This window comes from Chelmon rostratus, chromosome 22 (assembly GCF_017976325.1).
Source record: "Chelmon rostratus isolate fCheRos1 chromosome 22, fCheRos1.pri, whole genome shotgun sequence".
In the NCBI taxonomy this organism is placed as follows: domain Eukaryota; kingdom Metazoa; phylum Chordata; class Actinopteri; order Chaetodontiformes; family Chaetodontidae; genus Chelmon; species Chelmon rostratus.
The window spans coordinates 18,515,998-18,539,731 of record NC_055679.1 but is presented as its reverse complement, the minus strand read 5'-3'; the positions used below and the strand labels follow the sequence as shown (position 1 = coordinate 18,539,731).

Below are 23,734 nucleotides of genomic sequence, written 5' to 3'. Positions count from 1 at the left end.
GCAGAGAGCAGAGATAATCTACTAACAGATGAGTCACTCCATACAGAAACTGCGTGAGCTAGATCCAGGAAAACATATGAAAAAGATGTAGATGATAAAATAATGTAATGAGTTGGCTATATCATTGTTTTGACTAATAATAAATAATCCATATTTTATGTACAGTCAAAGAAGATGCAAGAAATCAATCAAACCTGACGCAGTAAAGAAAAGCACTCTTTGCAGCAAAATGTTTATTTATTTCAAAGTAGACTTTTCAGATCAACCGGAAACATCTACAGCACATTAATGCAGCAGAAATATTAATCCACAAACATCAGATATAATAGAAAAACACTGACGGGGAACATTTTATTGCACTGTGAGTACTTCAACTTTTAATACTCAGCGTAAATCTTGCTAATAAATGCTTTACTTTACTACACTTTACTACAAGCAGCCTTCCAATTCATCGCCACCGCAGACCAACATCTGTGGAATCAGGTATCCTCCAGAATGTAATCTATTAACGCTGAACTTTGGGAGGCAGCAATGTGCCGCGAGCCATCCAGTCTGCCGGAAATTGTAACGGAGAAGAAGAAGAAGCACCACGAAGAAGAAGCCTGTTAAGCCTCGTGAAGCGGGAATTGACAGCCCTCTACCATGGACTGGTAACATACATTTAATTTATATATGTTTGTTTTTTTACTTCGGACTTTAAACCTCTATATTTTCAGTTCCACATGTGAACCGTTTGCTTGTTGTTTAGCCGGCTAGGCCGCGAAAGGTTTCTTTACTGTGCTAGCTGGGGCAAACGATGCTGTTCATAGTCAGTGCTGATGCTAACCTGCTAGCTAAGTCAGTTAGTGGTTTGTGTACTGTTGACATGTTTAACCAGAGCTGCTAATAACGTCGTTTGTAGTCAGTAATTGGAGCTAGCTACAGTAGGTGCTAGTTACTGAATCACTACACCAGCTGTTTACTGTTGTTAGCTGTTAGAACTGCAGGGCATTAAAGTTGAACTTAAATCATGACTCGACGTCAGCTGTCTGTGTCTCAGTGAAACTTTTAACTGAAAAGCGAATATAACTCTGTGCTTTCAGGTGTCAGTGAATGCATAGCTGTTTGTGATATGTATTGTGTCAAACACGCAGAAGTGTCCTGCCCGATTGGAATTAAAAGACCCCAAAAATACAGGTCAAACATTTGTCAGACATCAACACAACTTCTTACTTTACATTGCAAGCAAATAACTTTATCTACTGCTCCAAACTCTGAAAATAAAAACAAAATCTGTGCAGGAGAATTCATCAGATGTGAAGTTTGCCTCCTGAAATCATCATATAACGAAAAATCAAACACGAAATACACTTTAATAGACTGCTTCTTCTTTGTCAAATTTAAGGATTTTGCTGCTTTTAATGTCTTTTAAAATCATTTTTAAATTCAATGTCTTTGCGTTTTTTATTTGGGGTTCTGTGAAGTTGTGATTACAGTCAAAAAGAATCTGATTTATTTTACACTAAAAACAATCATTAAGCACCAAACATTTGCATTGTGTGCATTGTTTGCATTGTGGTCATATTCTTCGCCTTGTTTATATATTCTTAAATTAGATATTTCCTTATTTAAATATTACTTTTGTCAAATTTAGACAGAGTTTGATTAAGGAAAAGTGTTTATGCAACTGCTTTGTGTGACGGCAAGATTAAACACTGATGCAAAATAAAAAATACAAATTTCTGTACTCTGCAACGTGAAGTATTCTCTCCATTGGCCAGAATTCGGTGACAGGGACTCATGCATACACTAACCCGTCCGTAATCTTGTCCTCCAGGGGTCAGAGTGAGCTGCTGTCTCCGGTGGTTCGAGATGACGAGGTGACCATCGCTGCCCGCAGGAGGAGGAAGAAGGTGGCCTGTATCCTGCAGCTCAAAGAGTCTGTGTGTTGAACTCCAAATTGAATATCTTGAACCGGATTTTCACTGTTATTGGGATTAAAGAAATCCTTTTAAGACCTCACCTTGTGACATGAGATGAAGGTTTTTTTTTATATTTTGGTTTACATTTTATACATTATTGATGAATAAGATTAATCATCAGTAAAGTATTTCTGGAAACCCATTTGAGGGTGTCACCACACTGCTTCACAATCAGTGTCCAGTAATACTGTCAGAACTGTCAGCATAGTTGTTTTCCTGACTGTTGGTCTCAGTCCCGTCACCCGGCAGCAGCAGCCCCGTTGTTTCCACAGTAACACCAGCTCGCTCCCTGCTGAGGACCACTCCTGCTTCACTGTACAGACAGGCTGGTGGGTCGCCCGCACACGCACACAAATGATACCGATCTTTTGCCTCAGCTGCCTGATTTCAGTCTAATTATTGATACTCCTCTGATATCAAAGAGCTCCATATTTAAATTAATCTCTCTCTCTCTTCCTCGCAGTAACTCCCAGAATTCCAGATGTTTCCGCCATTTTGGCTCCAGCAGGCCGAACGCCTCGATACACACGCACACCCAGAAACGCACTCAGCAGTATGGTGAGACACAAACACATCACATCACACAACAAATGTGTTCCTACAGTCGGTTCTTGACTGAGTGCCCCTTTTATACACAACAAATCTATCAATCGTGAGAAGTTATATGAAAAATCTGAATTCTAACATGGCTGTATGTGTCTGTGTGTCTAGAATTTGGATGACAGTGATTGGACCAACAGCATGTACACCTCCCCTGTTTCGGGAATGGAGAACACCAGCTTCTTCGCAGATGACATGAACCTCAGCTCAGCACTACTAAAGGAGGATGACCCAGGCGAGGCTGGTGAGTGAAACAAACGCGCCTAAGCCCTCTCTGTTACTCTGCAGTGTTAGTTTCCAGGACCCCTGTTAATTCTGGACTTTTTGATCTTTGCAGCGGCTGCCAGTCTCTTCCCAGAGTTCCTCGGCTCCTTTCTGAAACACTCGTCCTCCGCAGTGTTTGAGCTGCTTGAGGATTATCAGGCTCTCTGCCAGGACAAGGTAGGCTCTGTCTATGTGTGGTGTGTTTCTGACACGACTACAAGTTTCAGACTGAAGACCAGATAATTGGCGTTGAGCACAGTTGGAATACAGCAGATTTTTGGGTCAGTGGTTCTGGTTAGGATGTGTATTTCCCAAAATGCTGAACTATTTCTTTAAGCACCAACTGGAGTCAGGACATGGTTAGCTTGTCTTAGCATAAACACTGGAAGCAGGGGGAAACAGCTAGCCTGCCTTTGTCTAAATTCTAAATCTAAAAAATAGACCTTAACATACACCTACCAGCACCAGCAAAGCTCACTAATTACCTGACTATTCTGTTTAAGTACTCACCTTCTCTCCATCACCCTATTTAAGGTGGATGTGCTGCAGTCTGTGGTCCTCAGAGCGGGTCAGAACAGTAAAACAGCAGGAGTCCGTTGGCTGCTGCAGCAGGAGAACTGTTCCTGGAGACTCATCACCTCACTGTACAGGTACCTGTGTGACTGAAGGGTCACCTGTCTGTCTGACCGGCTGTTAACACGTCTCTGATCGATCACTTGTTTGTTTCTGCAGGGATCGAGTCCAGTTGGCGATGGAAGACGATATGATGACAGACATTGTTGTAAGTGACAGTTGACTGCAGACTGCTGTCAGCTAACACACAAACACAGTTAGTTAATGTTTTTATTCCTGAAGGATGCATCGTAAAATATCTAAAATCTACAAGCCGTAGCAACAGATCAAAAAGGAGCCGAGACAAGAAAAGTCTTATCTTACCCGCTCCTTTCTCAAAACAAGTAACATAAATGGTCAAACACAAGGTCTGCTGTTGCTTTTAGTAACCTTTTGTTTTTGTGTGTGCTTCGATGCACACATCAGAACACACACATACTCAACAAATGACAAAAGATTTAATGCAGGTATTACTCATTGTGCTCATATCCTTCGGTTCTTTGGTCTACATAAATGTTCTCAAATTGAATATTAGTTAAGCAACATTAAGCAGCATTCTCAAGAGAACCCCATCTGCTTTAAAACAGTTTGTGTGTGCTATCTGTGAAAATCAAATTCACACACTCGGAACAGCTTGAACATGGAGGTTGTAAAGATGAAGATGTGTTCGTGTCTGTAGGTTCCCAGTGAGAGCGAGAAGGTTGTGGTGGAGCAGCTTTTTCAGCGGGATGCTGTCATACGACAGAGTCAGGTAACGATCTGCAGCGATGGAGGTGGCGTTGGCTCACAGAACATCTGACGTGGAGTGCACATTTAATAATTTATTAGTTGCAGTCGAGGATCAATGAATGGATATATGGATTAGTTTTCTCTATACATGAAAAGGAAATATTACAAATAAGAAAAGAAGCAGTAAACAAAGACTCGTTCTGGATCAGGAGACAACATAATGGCATTGAAGGAAATTTGTTTTTGCTGTCATTTCTCATTGTTCATCACCTGGTCGCTGTGTTGCAGCTGGTCGTTGATTGGCTGGAGAGCATTGCCAAGGATCAGATTGGAGATTTTTCTGATAACATAGAATACTACGCCAAAAACGTCTGCTGGTCAGTTCCCATCTGTCTGTTTTAAAACATCAAGTCTGTCATCAGTGAGGTCCTGTTTAAGTAATGTGCGCGTGCGCGTGTGCGCGTGCGCGTGCGCGTGTGTGTGTGTGTGTGTGTGTCTCAGGGAGAACACCATCCATGCACTGAAGCTGAGGAGGAAGAGTGGCGCTGCCTTCACTGTTCCTCTGGTCACTGAGCTGGTGAGGCCTGTTACCATGGCAACACACACATCTTTATGCCTGATGTTTCTAAACACACATATAACGTGTGTTTGTGTGTGTGTGTTCAGGACCCAGACGCTCCTCTCCGGCAGCAGCGCCCCCTGGCTGACCTGGACCGAGAGGACGACGCCCGACTGCTGAAGAACCTTTTCACCCTGATCAGAGCGGGGATGACCGAGGAGGTAGAGAGACAGTGAGACAAACAGGGAGACAGAGACAGGGTTTAAGGGGCCAGTTTAACCAAATTAAGAAGAAAATTACCACTTACCCCCTGCAGCACGTTTTCCAGATGCACATCTGTCAGAGAAAACAACTGTCAGAGCAGGAACAGAAAGATTTGCCACTTTAAAGGATAGTTTCACAGTTTCTTACAAAATCTGTCTTAAGGTATGAACACTGAAGCAGTAATCATTGATGTAATCATTGATGTATTCATTCCTCCTGATCATACCTGACATTAGATATGCTTTCTAATGAGCTTTCAGTGTAAGTGAGTCCTCGTTCTGTGCAAAGATATATTCAAAGCTTTATCTGAAGCTAACGTGAGGCTTCAGCAGTCCGAGTTAGACAAAGTCTGTTTTTGTTGTTGTTCATTGTGTGGTGATAACAGTGCACAACACATTTAGAAATGACAGGTTGGTTGGCTTTCCTGTTGGCACTCTGAGTGTCACGCGATGCGCTTCCACACAGTGTTTGGACTATGGGGAATGTGTCATCTGCTTCCTTGTATCCACAGCTGTGCGTGTGTGTGTGCAGGCTCAGAGGCTGTGTAAGCGCTGTGGTCAGGCCTGGAGAGCAGCCACTCTGGAAGGCTGGAAACTTTACCATGATCCCAACATGACCTCAGGTAATCTTCATGAACAGAGTTTTCCAGTTACAGGATGATGTTGCTTGCTGGGGAGGCTTTTGTCTTTCTCTTTTTGCTCAGTCCTGAAAGTCTGTGTCTATTACAGACTGTATTTTCTAATTTCCAAATAGTTAAAATGCCATCTGGAGTGATGAGTTAAAGTTAAATTACCAAATTAATGTTAAAAATAATGATAATTTAGCCCTGCTGGTCGCCTCCAGACTGAAGCTCTGCACACTGTATCTCTCTCTATCTCCACATGATGATCTGTTCCTCATCTCTCTGCAGGTAGTTTGGAGTTGCAGCCTGTTGAAGGAAACCCTCAAAGAGGAATCTGGAAGGCCTGCTGCTGGAGAATGGCTGAAGAGGTACAACTATCTTTTTAGCTTACATTCAATAAAGCTGATACTGTGAACAGCGTGCAAATGAAACATTACAGAATTACTACAGAGGCTCCAGTCTGTGGCCCTGCAATCACCAACACCGTCCTGCGAAACATCCACTGTCTGTATGGTGGTGAAGCCAGTAAAATGTGAACCCTACATGTAGTGACAGGACTTCAAGTAATAAGACGCTGTACAATGCTAACCTGCTGTGTGTGTTTGTCTGTTTTAGGAGCAGTTAAACAGATATGAGAGGGCGATCTACGCCAGCCTGAGTGGAAACCTCAAACCGGTAACATAACGAGTATTTCTGTTTTTCTTTGTGTGTGTGATTTTGATCATGTGTATATATTACTGTGTTTGCTACCATGGTACTCAATTAATGACAGCACAGATTTATCCATCTGTATGTAATCCACTTACTCCACTTTAGGGCTGCAAGTAACAGTTATTTAAATGAACTCTTCATCTGGAGATTATTTGTTTGATCAATCTATTCATTGTTTTGTTAATAAAGTGCTGAGACATTGTGAAAGTACTCATCATGATATCCCAGAGTCCAAGGTGACATCCTCAGACGAACAGTCTGATGTTAGCATTTAGCTTAAGGCGCTGCTGTTCCTCACAGAGTTGCTGCACTTATGTTGGGCTCACCACCTGACAACAGCCTGACCAGACAGACTAAGGGCATCAAGAACAAAAGTGGGTGTTGGGCGAGACAATTAATCATTTTATTGTATTTGTGTGTGTGTGTGTGTCAGCTCCTGGCAGTGTGTGAATCATGGGAGGACTGCGTATGGGCGCACTTCAGAGTGATGGTCGACTCGCTGGTTGAAAAGGATCTGATGTCATCTGGAATGGCCCACCAGGAAGTGGAGACGCTGCCACGAGAATACCTGGAAGCCAAGTAAGACACACACACACAAAAACACACACACACGTTTGTTTCCACCCACCAGTACCAGTACCACCAGTACTGACTGTACAGTAGGTTTGGATATCCTACCATGCACACCTGTTTTTTATCTGGGCTGCTGAATATTATGGTGAAATTATGACAATTTACAGACATCAACCAGAAAAATCTCACACCATTGCAACCCTATTGGACGGCCTTGCCGGAAGTGATGTCATTTTGTTACTAGTTGATGCCTTTCTGATGTCACCATTGTCTCTCGCTGTCTCTCTCCTCAGCTGGACCATGGAAAAGGTGTTTGAAGAACTTCAAGCCTCAGACTCAAAGGTGAAACTCACACGCTAACTGAATGTGATTGGTGAATATCGAGGTCACATGACCGGAACAACCGTTAAACCAGCTTCTTCCTGTATGTGTGTGTGCAGAGGGTGTTGGAGGAGACGAGAGAGCATTACCACGTCATCCAGAAGTTTGTCATTCTGGGAGACCTGGACGGTAAGACCCCCCTCACCTCTGACGTCTGACCCCTGAAGAGGCCTAAACCTTAACCTCTCTCTCTCTCCCTCTGTCTGTCTCTTTCAGGTCTTTTGGATGAGTTTTCTGATTGGCTGGCAGCCACCAAGCCCCTCCCCTCTCACCTGCTTCGATTCATGACTCACGTCCTGCTGTTTTTCCGCTCTCTGGGTTTAGCGCTGAAGGTAAAGTAGACATATTTAGTCTTCCAGGGTTTCATTGCTCCACCACTTTGGTCCAGACTGAAATATCTTTACAGCTATTCGGTGGATCGCTGTGGAATCTGCTGCAAACAGATGTGATTTCTTTGTTGTAAAGCACTCTGAGATGCAATTCCTCTTTCTCTCTCTCTCGCTTTATAAGGAGGAGGTGTGTGTGGATGTGCTGAAGGCGTACGTCGCCCTTCTGATTCGCGATCAGCACACTGACCTCGTAGCGAGCTACGTTAGCCAGCTGCCAGCCGAGATCGCCACCGCTCAGTACGCTGCTTTCCTGGAGACCGTTAACCAGCCGGAGCTGCGCCCCCGCTGCCTGCAGCTCGCCACTGATGCCGGTGAGACGGAAACACTGAAACAAATAAACTGGCGCCAGTCGCAAACGTTATTACTGAGAGAATACTGAATGTTTGTTTTTGTAGGTCTGGATGTTGCTGCAATAACCAAACTGGTGGTGGAGACTGTTAGAGAGAGAGACGACACAGAGTTCACTCACCACAACCAGACGCTGGAGACGGGAACTACGAAGGTGCAGAGTCAAAACCAAACAGTGCTCATTTTTTCAACAAAAACTATGACCATTATATTTGTCAACCATCTTTAATCAACACCCCTGGTGGGCAAACAGTGGTGCTTGTGCACCTTTTCAGATAAATGCTGCATTTTCCGCTAATAGCAATAATAGAATAGAACAATACCTGTAAACATGACAACTGTACATATTAAAGACAGCAGCAGTTGTCGCCTCAGGATGCTTCAAAGACACAAACAAATTATAAAAGCATGATTAACTAAAATTTATTTGATTAAAATTGGATTGAGAAATTAAAATGACTAAAATCTGATTGAAATTAACAAAAACATTTTGTACAAGGACAAAGAGTAAAACTAAACAGGTGGTTTGATGGTTTGTTGTGTTAGTAGAACTGGGTTACCGAGTTACTGTGATGCTGTGCTCTGATAGGAGGACCTAAAGAAGATTGATGTTATCGATTGGCTGCTGTTTGACCCCGCCCATCGAGCTGAGTCTCTGAAGCAGTCCAACGCCATCATGAGGAAGTTTCTGGGTACACTTTTTTTTTTGATTGATTGATTGATTGATTGATTGATTGATTGATCACTACTGTCAGCCATTTATTCTTTGTCTCAGTCACTGACATGGAGACTCTCGATGGACTGCTGTGATGAAGAAGGCGAGGGTCACATGACCATTGAGTGTTCTTAGCTAATCTGCTAGCTCGTTTACTGCCAGCTGACCACTTGTCTCTCTCTCAGCCCTGCAGAAACACGATGCAGCCAAGGCGGTGTTCTCTAAAGTACCAGAGGACTCAATGAGGGAGATATACTGCCAGTGGGCGGGGGTCGGGCAGACCACGACGCCTGCTGAGGACGAGAATGCCATCAGAGAACACCTGTGTATCAGAGCCTATCTGGTCTGTCACCTGTCTCTCTATCAGTATTTCCAATACAGGGATTTAAGGAAACCTAATCTAAACCTGTAATGCTTTGGTGCTTGGTTCTACACTGGTAGGCGAGTGCAGTTGTACGTCAGGTGACAATGGAAGAGATGGAGCTAATATTAATTTTCTTGCTTGTGTGATGACTTTTAAATTTCATTATCTTTAAATAAAAGTTACAAATTTTAGCCTAAAACATGCAAAAAATGAGTTTACACATCAACAGAATGTGAAGAAATAACTTTTCATGTTATGCCAAAGACACTCTAACCAGCTAGCCTGCCCATCCTGCCTCGTAGCATCACTTTGTACCTCAAGAGACGATAGTCTGACAGTAGAACCACGTGTCGTCAAAGCGTCCTCCTTCGTCCTCTCAGAGGCTGTGTTCAGTCCTGATCCAGCTGGGTTCACTGAGAGGCTGCTGAGTCAGCTGTTGGCTGCACAGCTAACTAGCTAACAGCAGCCAGTAGACCACCACTGTTAGAACCAAGTACTTACGAGGTCTTACAGGTTCAGGTTATGGGAAGCTCCAGGTTACCGGAGCTAATGAGGTACTACTAGCATTACTTCAGTCTGTCCTGTAGCGATTGATAAGGGTTGTTGATCTGAATGTGTCTTTTAATGGTCTCACAGGAAGCCCATGAGGCCTTCACTGAGTGGTTTAGCCACAGCAGCTCTGCCCCCCAGAAGCCAGCACCTGTCCCAGAGGCCAAATTCACAGAGAGAGTAGCCAATGAGATGAGAGAGAAGGAGTACCAGGTACACACACAAACCCACAGCTCCTATCTATAGATTCTTCACAGTGGTGGAAGAAGGATTCAGATCCTTTACAGTAATAGAGCCAATACAACAATGTACAGCGATATGTCATTGTGTGTGTGTGTGTGTGTGTGTGTTTTTCAGGCCTCCCTGGCTGCCTGGTCGTGCCGTCTGGACGTTCTAACTGAAGATGTGAAAGAACGAATCTACAACGTGCTGCTGTTTGTAGATGGCGGATGGATGATTGACAACAGACAGGTAACTGTTAACAACAGGACACATGAACTCTGCATTTAGGTTGTTTCCACTGCAGGAACTTCAGCAGGGAACCAATAACCTTTTGAGGAAAAAAATAAATAAACCTCCGTTTTTCACAAAAGAATCAGGGACTGAATTTGTTCTTGTATGATGACTCCAGGTCCTAAAAAAGGTCTTAGACCAGGTGTAGACCACCTCATTCAGAAAACAGGGAAGTGGGGTGAGTGTTGGGAATTGTTGATCTAATCGACTATTTGATTGGTTGATAGATGGATTGTTGTGTTTTCAGGATTCAGAGCAGGACTCAGAGCGCAGCCACCAGATGGCGGCGTTGCGCTCTCTGTGTCTGCCTCGCCTCAGCTTCCTGCTGCTCAGCGTGCTGCAGAACTCCTCCCGACACCAGGAGGCGCTGCGACTTGCTGACATCATCTCATCTGACCAGCACCGCCTCTACCAGGTAGGTAACGCTGTGCAGACATCCAGCTCACCGATCGTTCAGGTGATTGATCAGACTTTGGGTTCCTCCTCAAACTGCACGTCGAACCACAACCCATCTGACAATAATTAAGCCCGATTCTAAAATTAGTCAGAGGGGAACCAATGGAATAAATAATCTTCAGATTTATCAAAAATGAAAATAAACTTTAGTTGCACCCTGCTCCTTACCAACTTCAGAGGTCTCTAGAGCTCTATCATATTTAAGAGCATTTTTAACATTTTAAGAAATTTGATTAAACGTTTTTTATTTTGTTTGCAATTTAATTTTATGGTTCAATGTTTTATGGTCCGTTTCTTTCTCTCTGCCTCCGTCTCTCCACAAACTCAGGTTTTCTCCAAAGAGGAGATGAGGAGGTTTCTTCAGAAGTTGCGGGAGTCGTCGCTCTCCCTGCTGGACCGAGGACTCGACCCGCTGGGCTACGAGTTACAGCCATGAACACATGAAGAACATGCATGCACACACACAGACACACACATGCAGCGGTGTTTGAATCACTATTGTCTTTTTGGATTATGAATGTTTGTTTGTTTTTTTGCAAAATAAAAGCCTGTGTTTCCTGTAGTGGTTTAGTGTACAGTTTATTTGAAGCAGGTCCAAATAACACTGACACTGTGAAGCTGTCACTGCTGTCACTCAACTGCATGAACCGATTCTGGTTTTGGTTTTTCTTTTAAATGTTAGCACTTTGTAGCCTCTATCTAATTAAATTGTGAAGACTATACAATTGTTTTATAAGTCTGCAATGGATATCAGTAACGCCATTCACAATGAAATTAAGAGGGCACAGTAAAAGACACCAGAGATTCATCTATATAAATACTTTAAAACACTGTGATATCAATAAGTAATTATTACATTATAAAAACAATGTTGAAGTAATTTTTGTAAGAAAAAAAACAATTTGAGAATAAAGTAAAAAATTTTCAAGTAAAACGTTTGAGAGAAAAGTGGTCACAATATTCCAAGAGTAAAGTCAATATTATTAAAGAAATAAAGTCCACAGTTGACTCAAAAGCTACATCATGTAATTCAATTAAGTGTCCTAAAATCTCGGATGATAAGATGCTCATTGTTGAAATCCATAATTTCATGTCATCAGCATCACTCATTTGACACATAGATGCTGTTGTTGTCAAGTGGCCTCAATATTAAAGACGCCACTGAGATGGTGCACAAGGAGATGGGCATTGCAGGAGCGGTGTGCATCAGCCTGCTGTTATAGGAGGCAGTGATGAACAAATGAATCATCAAGACATCAAAAAAAGCACCTTATGAGACCAAAGAAGAAGACAGAGGCAAAGGCAAGGTCACATTTTTGGTAATGTTTTTTTCTCTTCTACATGCACATGTATACCATGGCCATGAAAGTCAATGGCTGAAGCCATTCTCTGCTATCTTAACCATTCAGATTAAAGCACTAAAGCTGAAACTAGCGTTTTCCCATCAAGAAATAAAGACATATTTTTAGGGTCAATTCCGTAATTTTGCCACTTGCAGGGCATTTGTTGGGAAATTGATGAAGATGTTTTGCTTGATAAAGACCTGCTTGTATTTTGTTCATTTGTATGTGTTTTCTTAAAGTTGCAGTGCGTCGCCCTCTCGGCCACCGTATCTTACGGTACATCTGTGTTACTGTTAGCGTGAGCTCCAACTGCAGTATCAGGGTTCGGCCAGTAGGCGCGCTACACGAACAAGTGCTGAAGGGAATAACTGAACAATAAGCAGAGCCACTATTTGTAGTTTAACTCACCGGTGAAGTGGGAGATAAACACGATTGCTTCATCGAGAGAAACCGACAAGGTAGGTTAATTATGGCTACGTTTCACTAGGTCAGGGTTTAGTGCTGGAACAATAGATCTTTAGCAGGTGGTTAGCAGCTTGCTAGCAGGCCGCGGAGCCTCGTGTTTTCTTGGATGAGTACGTACGAAGTGGACTGAGGAGCTGCGGACAGGCTGCGGTTCGCCTCTCTGTTTATGGATTCGGGAAAACGAAAAGATGTGACACATCCATTGAGGTTACCAAAATGAAATTAAACACCGTTGCAGGTTTTACTCACGGCTTTACAGTCATGTAGGGTTTTAAACGTTTAAAGTGAAATTGTTTTACGTGAGGCAGCTAGTTTTAGCTTGGCTAAAGTTTTTGTAAGTTATCTAATGTCAACTAACTAGCGTAACTATTTTGATGTAGCTGCTTTTGCATTTAATTTTGGGAGATTCTGGAACTACGTGTAGTCGTGAATGTTGTGATCAAACTCTTATTAGGGTAGAAGTGAGGACTGTGTTTTTAGCATGCTAGCTAATAAACAAAACGATGTAGTATGTTAGTTAACGTAATTTCCAGTTTGCGTTTAGGCTCCCAATCCTACGTTTGTGCATGCCAATTCTCGATTGTAGTGCTATCATACACGTAAAATGGAAATTTTAGCCTTTAATTAATTCTAAATAGAGATTACTTGGATAGCTGCCACCTTAAATCGGCAGACACAGTTTAGCATAAGTATCATTAGCGTCCACAGACTGCAACGTTGCTGTGTTAGCGCTAAATGTTTAACCTCTGTTGTCCGTCAGCCGTTAGAACTGAAGTTTCTGCTCATTAATCTTCCATTGATGCACGTTAAGGTGAAGTTAATGTGTCCTGAGATGGTGATAGAGTCAAGCCCGCCTCCATCAGGTCTGCTGTTGAAGCAGAAAGTCGAGGGAGGGGAGGGGGAGAGTGGAACAAGTCCGGGCATATTTTCACTGCATGTGTTTGTTTCGTAATAGTAAACCGTTCAGCAGCTGTATGGCGCAGTTTGTGAGCTGTACGTCAACGAGTCATTTTTTCTGTACAGTCACTCCGAACTCTGCCCAGACATATTCACATCTAACGGCCAAACAAGGCTGAGCAACATGGGCTGAGGCTGCGTGTCACAGGGGGTTCGGGGTCAGAGGTCAGGGGTCAAAAGCTCCAGGTCAGGATTTTCTGCACTGTCACTGAGCTCAGCCCAGTCCTCCTGCTGCAGTTTGTACTTCAATGGCTGTGTCAATGTGGGAGACAGCAAGAATTGAAATAATCAAATAATACTTCAAATCAAATAATTATATAAGGAAATATCTAAACTAAATACATTTTCTGATAATGATTATACATCTGATGTTATAAATTTGATCCCTACTGTGGCTGTTGTTCGTATAAAATATTCCCTTTGTTACTAATTTCTGAACACATCTCAATATTTCCCCATATGAGACTTTTGAACAGTTTAAAAATATTTCTCTGTTATCATACGTTAAAGAATTACATTTCTCCAGTCTGCTTGTTGCAGACTTTCCAGTCAGTCTGCTTTTTAAAATCCATTTACAGGCAGGCTTTCAGAAAGGAAAACAGTAAATTAAAAAGGTATTAAACATGTTTTTGGGTGAATTGGAGACGCCCCTTGGATGAGAGGCTACAACTAAGTCCAGTGATTCATCACTCCTTGGATGTTTTGGATGAGACTCAATTTGATGGTCTGCACAAATAAAGTATGTGAGGAAGTGATGCCTGGTTGGATTTTTTCCCATTTCTTCTTTTTCCATAAAGCCTGAGAACAGTGCTGCTCTGGAAGCATATTATCTATGATCGAGCCCTTTTTGAACCTGGTTATCTGAACCTGGCTAGTGTGATTGCTTTGAGTCTGGTTAGTGTGGTTATTTAATTTTGACAGGGATGAGTCATCATGGGCTAGTCTTGACATGTCTATACTGAGCAGTGTGACCAAATCAGCTGTTGCAGGCATGAAAAGTACAACATGCTCCAGCTGACTCAGCCTTGAGTGGCTCTGTTTGGCCCTGATAGGCCCCAGCTAGGCTAGACTGGGACATTTAGGTTGGTCTAGTCCTGACATGTCTGAGTAGGTCTATAAGAGGCTGCAGCTCTTCTCTGCTCCGCTCTGACTGCACTTTATCTATTTTTTTCTTGCACAGGATGGACTGCTGATACTTCTTACTCTGTATATACCGGTAAGACTTCAATTTACATCTGATCTATGTCCAAAAATACTGTGGATGATGAATAACTAGTTAGATTAATTAACAGATTAATACCTGAAAAATAACCCCTTGAACTGTTTATATGGTAACTTTTTGTTTTGAGTGACTGAATGACATTATGATCATGTCGTGTTGTTGTTTCACACAGTTCTGCTGTAAAATAGTGATTCCAAGACAATGTTGTTAAAAACTGACAGAATTTGAGGTTTAACTTTCAGTTTTAAGGGGTCATGCGTAACTGCTTATTTTATTGAACTTCATTTTTTTGTGCAATTTATCATTTAGCCTGAAAGCTGTGAAATGTGTCCATGACGATTTCCCTCAACATATTCTAACTGATTTTTTTTTTGTCCAACCAACAGTCCAAAACATAGAAATACAATTTACAATTTAGATAATGTGTTTATTATTTTGACATTTTTAACTTTGAAACATAGCTTTAAATAATTAATTGATTATCTAAATATATGTGGGTTGATATATGTTGGGCTCATTTTAACTGAATATACACTCTGTTACCAGTTACTTAGGTCCACCTAATGTAGCTAAAATTAATGCATTCTACAGCCCTGCAATCGATCCTACATTGAAAAAATAATTCATTAAAACTGAAGCACTTACTGTTTGAATAACTGATAAATCAACTTGTTGTGAAACGTAGAACTGTGCTAGAATGAGTGAAAAAGCAGTACCTTACCTGCTGTGAAAGAGTACCTTACCCTTGTATTATAATTGAATTGGGATTGAGAGTTGGCAGTGGGAGGGGTAAAGGCTTTTTACACTGAACATGCAAAGGAGGTATTTACAGGTCAGCTCAGGTAAATGCCAGGGCACAAGCTACAAACATACATGGACATAACGTTGAATCAGTGACTCATGAACTGAGTGTATAATGTAGAAAATTTAACTGAATATTTGTGAATATCTGTACTGCTTTAAAGGCTCAGACAAGAGATAATTGAACTCTGAGAGGCCGTTTCTGTTGTTCCTGCACTGGATTGAAGTGTGCAGTTATGTGTAACTAAGGTCCTGGTGAGGCTTTTTGATTGTGTCAGATTTCAAGCTATTGATCAGCGTTAATGACATTAAGTAGGATTACTGAACATTAGTTAAGGGTTGTATTTATTAGGTCTCTAGTTATTTGCAGAAGTTGAAAGGTAAAGCTCAGGTTTGATGAGGAATTTGAAAGGATTTGGATTTGATCCAGTGAAATGCTTTTGAACTCCACCTTGTCTCCGCACTGAGTTGCCCCAGCTTGGCAGCACACTGTCAAAAACGAGAAAAGACTTCTGTCATGTTAATATTTCTTTAGTCTCAATAAGAGTAAAGGTGAGCTACAGGATGCAGAATGCATTAGACGCTGTGCTGCTGTCAGGCTGCACCTCAGCTGTCCACACATACTGCTGAGTCAGTGTGATGCAGCTTTGAAGGAAGAACTGTGTAACTTCTGTCAAACAGCAGCCGCACTTGGGAATCACATTGAATTTTCCTAAATTTCTCCAAGAATTTCTAGAGTCTGTGTCTTGAAAGTTGCCCATGTCAAGATTTTTACTTACAAAGGAACAAATTGTCATGTTATCACCCACCTCTGCAGTTTCCCTCTGCTCTCTGGAGCGCATTAGGCAGCAGCTGTAAACCTGCTGTGGCCCATCTGTCCGCCTCTAATGACAGACAACTAGCTGGTGAACATAGAGGAGCATTTAGAAGCAAAAGAACTGGATATTTTTCTCATGAGTTGCTGGAGACCATAACAGAGCTAAAAGGAGAATGATTAGTAGACTTACATTCATTAGGTGGCCAGAATTATAACTCCAGCCACTGTTGCTGTGTGTCTGCAGGATGTATAAAAAAGCAACCATTTACCAAGAAGTTCACCCCAACAGCTTTTCTTCTTGTTACCTTTGTGATAAAACAATTGAAATGTGAACCAAACTAAATTAATGTAAAAGTAGCACAAGTAGAAAAAAGTCACAAAGAGCCTGTTTATACCTGGTTTACAGGCCCAAATAATTCAGAATATGTCATGTACAGTGTTTCACCTATAAAGTTTCTTCAACTCAATGACTCACTAAATTGAGTTTGTTGTTTGTGTTCGGGCCGCGTTAATTAATAATATCATTAAGAATAATTGTTATATCCTGTTGAGAAGTACTAAACATTGTGATCATCATGATAAATAATTTGATGCATCGTACTTACATACACACACACAGATATTAAATTGTGTTTGTGGTACTTTCTATACATATATTTATCACTAATAAGCGGTTTCTGTGCAGAAACCATCAGCTTCATGATGTCAGCTGACAGGGAGGTCAGCGCCAACGCCACTGACGACAACAAACTAGTGAGTGCAACGAGTCACTGACTTCTTTACTGGCTGTTCTGACGTCACTGTTCTGATCTAACGTTTTCCTGTTTGTGTGTGTTCAGGTCAGACCAAAGGTAGAGTTCCAGACTTTGCTGCAGCATGCAGGAGCCACTAAAGATGTTTTCACCATGAAGGAGGTACAGCATGTCCGTACGTCTGTCTGTCAGTGGTCTGGTTGTTGTTTGATGTTTTCTGTACCCTGTTTCATGCGTACCTGTAGAAACGTGGAAAAACAAAACCCCAGATGTAATATTCTGTTCATTTTCATGCTTCACTGTGTAGCATGATGGCATGCCAGCAGCTGATTGGTTGTAGACTGTGCATTTCTCCCATCATGCATCTGTGACGGTCTTCCCGCAGGTGATGTTCTACCTGGGTCAGTACATCATCCAGAAGCAGCTGTACGACCAGAAGCAGCAGCACATAGTCCACTGCTCCCAGGATGCACTGGGGCGGGTGCTGGGAGTGGACAGCTTCTCTGTAAAGGAGCCACGGTGAGATTCAGACCGTTTGTTTGGTTCTGCTCTGAACGAACAAACAAACAGTGTCTTAAAGGATGTTTGTCAGTAATGTAAAGCATCATATTCTGTATTTGAATATAAAAAATAAACCTTTATGCTGCAGGCTTTGGCAATGAGGTAACTTTAATATGTTTTTTGTCTCAGAGCTCTGTTTGCTATGATCACCAAGAATCTGGTTGCCGTGAAAAGCCAAGGTAGGACCGCTCTTCTTCGTCTTTGTCTGAATCCAAATGTCAGCTCTTCATCACGCTTTCGCACTCACAGATTTAATGAGATCTTTCAAATGGGACCACCTACACTGCAGATCCTCTGTTGATGTTTTGCTGTGTTTATGTTATTGTGGTAATTGAGTATAATGGAAACTACTTTGCGGGTAGAGTAATGACTTTGCATAAATCTTAAATAAATGTCAGTACTATTAAACATAATTCAGAAACGGTGGTGAACGAGTCACCGTGGTCATTTGGATTCAGCTCTTCTCTCTTTGACCTCCTCGATTTTACTTCTTCTGTCCCTCTGCCTCTCTTCAGCTCCTCATCCTGCTTCTCTTATTTCTTTCTCTGACGCTTTTTTCTAAACCTGGTGACGGTAAAAAGTCAAGAAGAATTTCCTCTTTTTACTTCCACTTTGCCGTTGTGGTCCTCGATGCACCTCCCTCTCATGTGTTTCTCCTCTTCTTTTTTTGGTCTTCTTAGCTTCCCCTTTCACCTCCTTCTTCCAATCATTGTCCCGCCTTCTATTTTTCATCTCCTCGTTCTGCCTGCTGCTCAGATTCAGACAGAACTAACCAGCTTTTCTCTCTCTTAGACTCAACACCAACTCAACCACACAGTAACAGTCAGACAGACCGAGGGACAGAGGTGAGACACACACACACACACACACACACACACACACACACACACACACACACACACACACTCATAATACAGCTGAGGAATTTTGATGCTGTGTCACAATCCCCTCAAAATATTTTCAGAGCTTACCAGACAAAGTTGTAGTGTTTGTGTCTGTTTTGAGCACAGAATGCTCACTTAACAACAGACTTTAGAATAAAGTGTCCTGTGAACAGTCAACAGTGATTAGAACTGATGAAGAAGAGCAAGACGCAGCATGAAGTAACGCTAAAGCTGAAAATCAAGCTGAATTCAGTAAAAGACAATAACACTTATAAGCACATAGAGCACAGTGTTTTGGAATGGACAAACACAATGTAAAACAAAATTTGCCAGATTTTAAAGGGAGTTTGGTGATCGTCTCTGCGGTCTAGAGAAATGTACCAAAGTGACTGCTCACCCTGAGAGTTTGAATTTTTACTGTGAGTGTCATCCTTGTAGATTACTACAAGGAGACTGAACATGTGTTTGTGTTTGTAGGAGGCAGATTCAGAAAGCCGCTCTTCATCGCCAGACAGAAGGAGAACGCGGAGGAGGAGGAGGAGGAGGAGTCGCAGGAACAGCGACCCAGGTGAGTTTTTCGTCCGCGGCGTCTCGTTAATGCTCATAAACAAACCTGTGATGTTGTGACTTCAACTCCGCCCACCTGGTCTGCCCAGGACCCTCCCACAGAGAAGAGGATGATGAGGATGCGGAGGATTCAGAGGAAGGAGAGGGTAGGAAGAGGAGGAGGTCTGACAGCTACTCCCTAACCTTTGATGACAGCCTGTCCTGGTGTGTGATTGGAGGACTGGGAAGTGGGCGGGACAGACACAGCAGCCAATCGTCCGACTCACACAGCACGGTGACTCTTTCTCACACACACACACACACACACACACACACACACACACACACACACACAAACACAAACAAACAGGCAATAATTTTATTAATGCACAATTGTTGTACTGGTTTGTAACGTGGACCGTGCGTGTGTTTAGTCTGGTAGGTCAGAGGTCACGGTTGCAGCCTCAGACTCTGACAGTGACAACTTCAGTGTTGAATTTGAGGTTGAGTCCATCGCGTCTGACGACTACAATGAAGATGATGCCTCTCTGTCCGCAGACGACCAGGTAAACACAGAAACTAATCCCGAAATGAATGAAAGGATGCATGTGATATTTTTATTTACTATTATCAACAAGTCCCATAAAAACACACAAACCACCAATGAATGCTAACAGAAACTGTGTGTGTATGAAAACCTGATAGATCTTCTTCCTCCGAGCCACCGAGCTCCATTAAAAACACATCAGTGAGCCTCACTGTTGCTCTGGCTGACATGTTCCTTCATCACACACACACTGTAGTTTATTCTGACTCACATACACACACACCGTCCTGCTGCCACAAACACTCGATACAGCACCAAATGTGGATTAATCCGCCGCTGAAAATAGTCCCCGGCAAATGCTCTATTTCCTCCTGTTTGTTTGATTAAAAACTACAGTGAGCAGCTCTTTTAGAGAATTACTAAACCTTCTTTAAAGATTAGACTTTATATTGTGAGCTGTTTGTAAAGGTTTACATCTTCAATAGGAACCGGTGGGCTCGGAGCTGAGAGCTACAGACAGGAAGTCGTGGAGTGTTGATAGATGGATGCTGGCTTTGGTCTTAATGGGATTTGAAAGAACAACACCAGACTTATGTTTTACTGCTTTTTGCTTGTGTTCATTTTATCTTATCGTGTCTTCACTGCACCAAACTCAGCCCCTCTTTTGACCTGTCAGCCTGTTTGTCTGTTTCCAGGTATACGAGGTCACCATCTTTCAGGCGGAGGATGAGGACTCGTTTGATGAAGACACGGAGATCACTGAAGCTGTGAGTGTGAACGCAAACACGCACATAGAACAAACACACACACACACACACACACACACACACACACACACACACACACACACACGTTGCATAGGTCTGACCGTGTGCTTCTCTCTCAGGACTACTGGCGGTGTGCCAAGTGTGACGAGCTGAACCCCCCTCTCCCCAGAAACTGCCTCCGCTGCTGGACGCTGCGCCATGATTGGCTGCCTGAGGATATAAGAAAATCGGCTTCCTCCAGTCCCAAACCCCTGCCCCCAAAACCAGCCGACCAGTCAGCAGCCAAAGAAGCTCCAGGTAGTTTTCAGTCCCCGGTAGTTACTATATTTAACATGATTAACAGGATTAAAGAGTACAGCGTGCTGGTTAAAGCTTCTTCGTGGACGGGGACTGTTGGTCCTGGTCTTCATTTAGTCTCAGTCGTATTTGGACTGTTGACTTGGACCGAGGTGGTTTTGACAGCTGTCTGTATTTATGTGCAACAGTATTGTTTTAGATATTTTAGTTTACAAATTTTTGCTGTAAAATCAAGAGTAAAGGCGACCTGAATTAGTTATGTAAGGTTTTGTTTTTGTTTCAGTGTAACAGTAGAATACAGTTAGATAAAATGTTTTATCATGTTTCGATATTTTTGTGTTTTTGCATATGTTTGTTAAAGGGAGATACATATTTAAAAAAAGAAAATCCATTAGTGTCTGTAGATTTCAAACTTTAAGTCATGCAGTCCCTCTGGCCTCACTGAAAACCAGGAGGTTTGCACAAGCTATTGATTAATTGGTCGGTTGTGTCTCCTGAAGGTTTGGATGTCGAGGAGAACGAAGGACTCGATGTTCCAGATGGGAAAAGGGCGAAAACTCCCACCCTGTCACAGTGTCTGTCTGACTCCACGCTCTCCGTTCTGGACTCCACCTCCTCGTCTTCCAACTCCCAGGATCTCCTCTCATCCTCCCAGCCTTCCTCCTCCTCCTCCTCCTCTCAGCAGAATCTCTGGACTTCTGACTCCCAGCCCTCCTCCTCCATCAACTCCCAGGAGCTTTTCCCTACTTCCCCTGCCGATCCACCTCCGCCTCCACCTCCTCCTCACCCTACCGCGGTCCCCGAGCTGGAGCGCAGCGTGTCGGCAGAGTGGCGGCTGCCGGACTCGTGCCTGGACCCCTGTCTCATCTGTCAGTCCCGGCCCAAGAACGGCTGCATCGTCCACGGACGAACCGGACACCTGATGTCCTGCTATGTCTGCGCCAGGAAGCTGAAGAAGAGGAACAAGCTGTGTCCGGTGTGCAGGCTGCCAATCCAGTCTGTCATCTTCACCTACCTCAGCTGAAACACCCAGTCTGTCTCCACCCTCCGTCGGTCATCACCTACCTCAACTCGATACCCCTTTCATACAGCAGATACATGTATGATGAAGGTCTTCTCGACAAAATCCAACCCTAGTTGGCCCCATTCATGTGAGAAAGCTGTCACAGGTTCATCTCTGGTGAGACCTCAGTTCACAGTTTAGTTCGTCATTCTTCACAATTACCACAGAATTATATTGAATAATTACCAAATAAAAGTTCACTTTCATGTTTTAGTTCCACCTTTCTGCCTCTGTCAGGCACATGTCCGCACTTTAACTTAATTATCTTATTTTCTTAATTCATCGTTTCTATTAATGTCCAAAAATGCTGGGTATCAGAGCACAAGGTGATGTATTCAAATAGCTTGTTTGGTCAAAACAACAATACTAATCCCAAAGAGATTCAGTTTCTATGAATCTTATGTTGACGTGGAATGGAAAAGCAGCAGAATGTTGCATCTGATAAGCTGCAGCTTGTCGGCTACTAAATGTTCAGCATTTTAGCTTTATAATAATAATTGTAGCGAAACAGGATGAAATAGTGCGTATGTTTGGGACTATTTTCAGCAGTGGATTAATCCACTGAATATTTGTAGCAGCAGGACGGTTTCTGTGGGGTTCTGTCACAATAAACTACAGCGAGTGTGATCACGGTAATGAAGGAACACGTCAGCCAGAGCAACCCTGTGGCTCGCTGATGTGTTTATAATAGATTTTGGATAACAATGGAGCTCTATGGCTCGCAGGAGGAAGATCTGGCTGTGATATGCACACAATACATGTTAGATACATTCAGTGGGGGCTGGAGTCTTTTTCATGGGATTTGTTGAGTTAAAAAAATACAGAAGATCAGCTTGAGATACATAGAAAATACTTGTTCGTAGGTCAGGTCAGTTGTGGTTTTGGTCTTTTAATGGGTATGTTGATTTAAAAATGTAAATTATCAACACATTTATCCCTTAAATACTCCCAAAACTTCAAAGTCATTCGATTGTTTTCATTCCAAAACAGACAATGTATCTGTCCTGATCTGTTTCACCTCCCTCTGAACTTGCTCACACATAACAAAAGGAACACTTCCTGTTTTCCATCTTACCCAGAGTCAGATGAGATGATCAGTATCTGTTTCATCTGTCTGTGTCCAGCACAAGAGATGCTCAGTATACTGACTGGAAGCAGAGGGAAGCTGCTAGCCAAGTGAGCAAAGGCACCTTCCAAAAGCTGGTTTACACGTCATCTCAGCTGAATTTGGGTAAAAATCCCCAAAATGTCGGACTGTTCTTTTTAAATCTTGTCCCATCATCCGTAAAGCTGTACGTGGTGACTTTTTATTTTACGGGTCTGTAATTTCTTAAGATATTTCTTGGAAAGAATTCTGGAATTTGATACGAATTGTTGGGAAAAACAGGAATTTTCTTTCAGGGAAAAGTTATGTTTAAATCCAAGTAAATGTTCATTTGTTGAACATTTTTCCAAAGTCTCAGCTGACCTGCTGTTATCTGACTAAAAGTCCTGCTAGTTTACACTAGCAATTCATTTGAAGTATTTATTTCTAAGCAGTCCAATTGAACACTTATTTTCTCTATAATGAGAACAAATTGCACAGTTCTTTCCAGGAGACTTTGTGTAAATAATAAGAAAATTATTTAAGAATTATGGACCTGTGAAATAAAACTTTACACTTTACTTTACAGGTTGTAATTTCCCAATCCTCTACTGAGGGTTTGTGGAAAATTGTAATTTGTTAGTAATTAAAGCAAAAAGAGGAAGAAAAATATTTTAATTTATGTGCTGACTAAAAGAATCGCAGGTTAAACTAGTGATCAGTTGTAACATCACTCATTGAACACTGTCTCTCTTTCCCTTATCAATAATACCGAATGACATCGTTCTTTCCAGAAAACTTCCAAGGAAATTAGTAGGAAATTGCAGCCCATAAACTGTGGGCTTAAGTGTTACCTAACATCCTTATTATTTATTGTGAGTTTATTTAAGATGCTCAAGTTTATTTAAGCAGACACTTTTGTACGAGCTCTTGAAATAATAAGATGAATTTATGAGATCTCAAATTTCTGATATTTTCTGTTAAGAGTTTTCTGTGAACTGAATAAAGTTTAACTTCT

General features: G+C 42.2%; 2 protein-coding genes across 2 annotated transcripts; both read left to right on the top strand.

Moving 5' to 3' along the window:
• The first annotated feature begins 574 nt into the window (after nt 1-574).
• Nucleotides 575-11,170, top strand: nup107 (nucleoporin 107). Its single transcript, XM_041963860.1, has 27 exons — nt 575-650; nt 1,817-1,899; nt 2,195-2,290; nt 2,425-2,519; nt 2,673-2,805; nt 2,899-3,002; nt 3,360-3,475; nt 3,558-3,606; nt 4,117-4,188; nt 4,455-4,543; nt 4,668-4,743; nt 4,833-4,946; nt 5,521-5,611; nt 5,900-5,979; nt 6,227-6,286; nt 6,756-6,901; nt 7,189-7,237; nt 7,336-7,405; nt 7,493-7,608; nt 7,787-7,976; nt 8,061-8,167; nt 8,603-8,705; nt 8,914-9,071; nt 9,729-9,854; nt 9,999-10,112; nt 10,402-10,569; nt 10,939-11,170. Exons 1-27 carry the CDS (start codon nt 643-645, stop codon nt 11,044-11,046), a joined length of 2,721 nt encoding a protein of 906 aa, XP_041819794.1. The 5' UTR covers nt 575-642; the 3' UTR covers nt 11,047-11,170.
• Nucleotides 11,171-12,280: 1,110 nt separating this feature from the next.
• mdm2 (MDM2 proto-oncogene) lies at nt 12,281-23,734 on the top strand. Its single transcript, XM_041964272.1, has 13 exons — nt 12,281-12,411; nt 14,556-14,591; nt 16,901-16,968; nt 17,055-17,129; nt 17,353-17,486; nt 17,658-17,707; nt 18,321-18,373; nt 18,890-18,980; nt 19,069-19,253; nt 19,393-19,524; nt 20,201-20,272; nt 20,392-20,569; nt 21,070-23,734. The coding sequence occupies exons 3-13, from the start codon at nt 16,915-16,917 to the stop codon at nt 21,591-21,593; spliced, it is 1,548 nt and encodes a 515-aa protein (XP_041820206.1). The 5' UTR covers nt 12,281-12,411; nt 14,556-14,591; nt 16,901-16,914; the 3' UTR covers nt 21,594-23,734.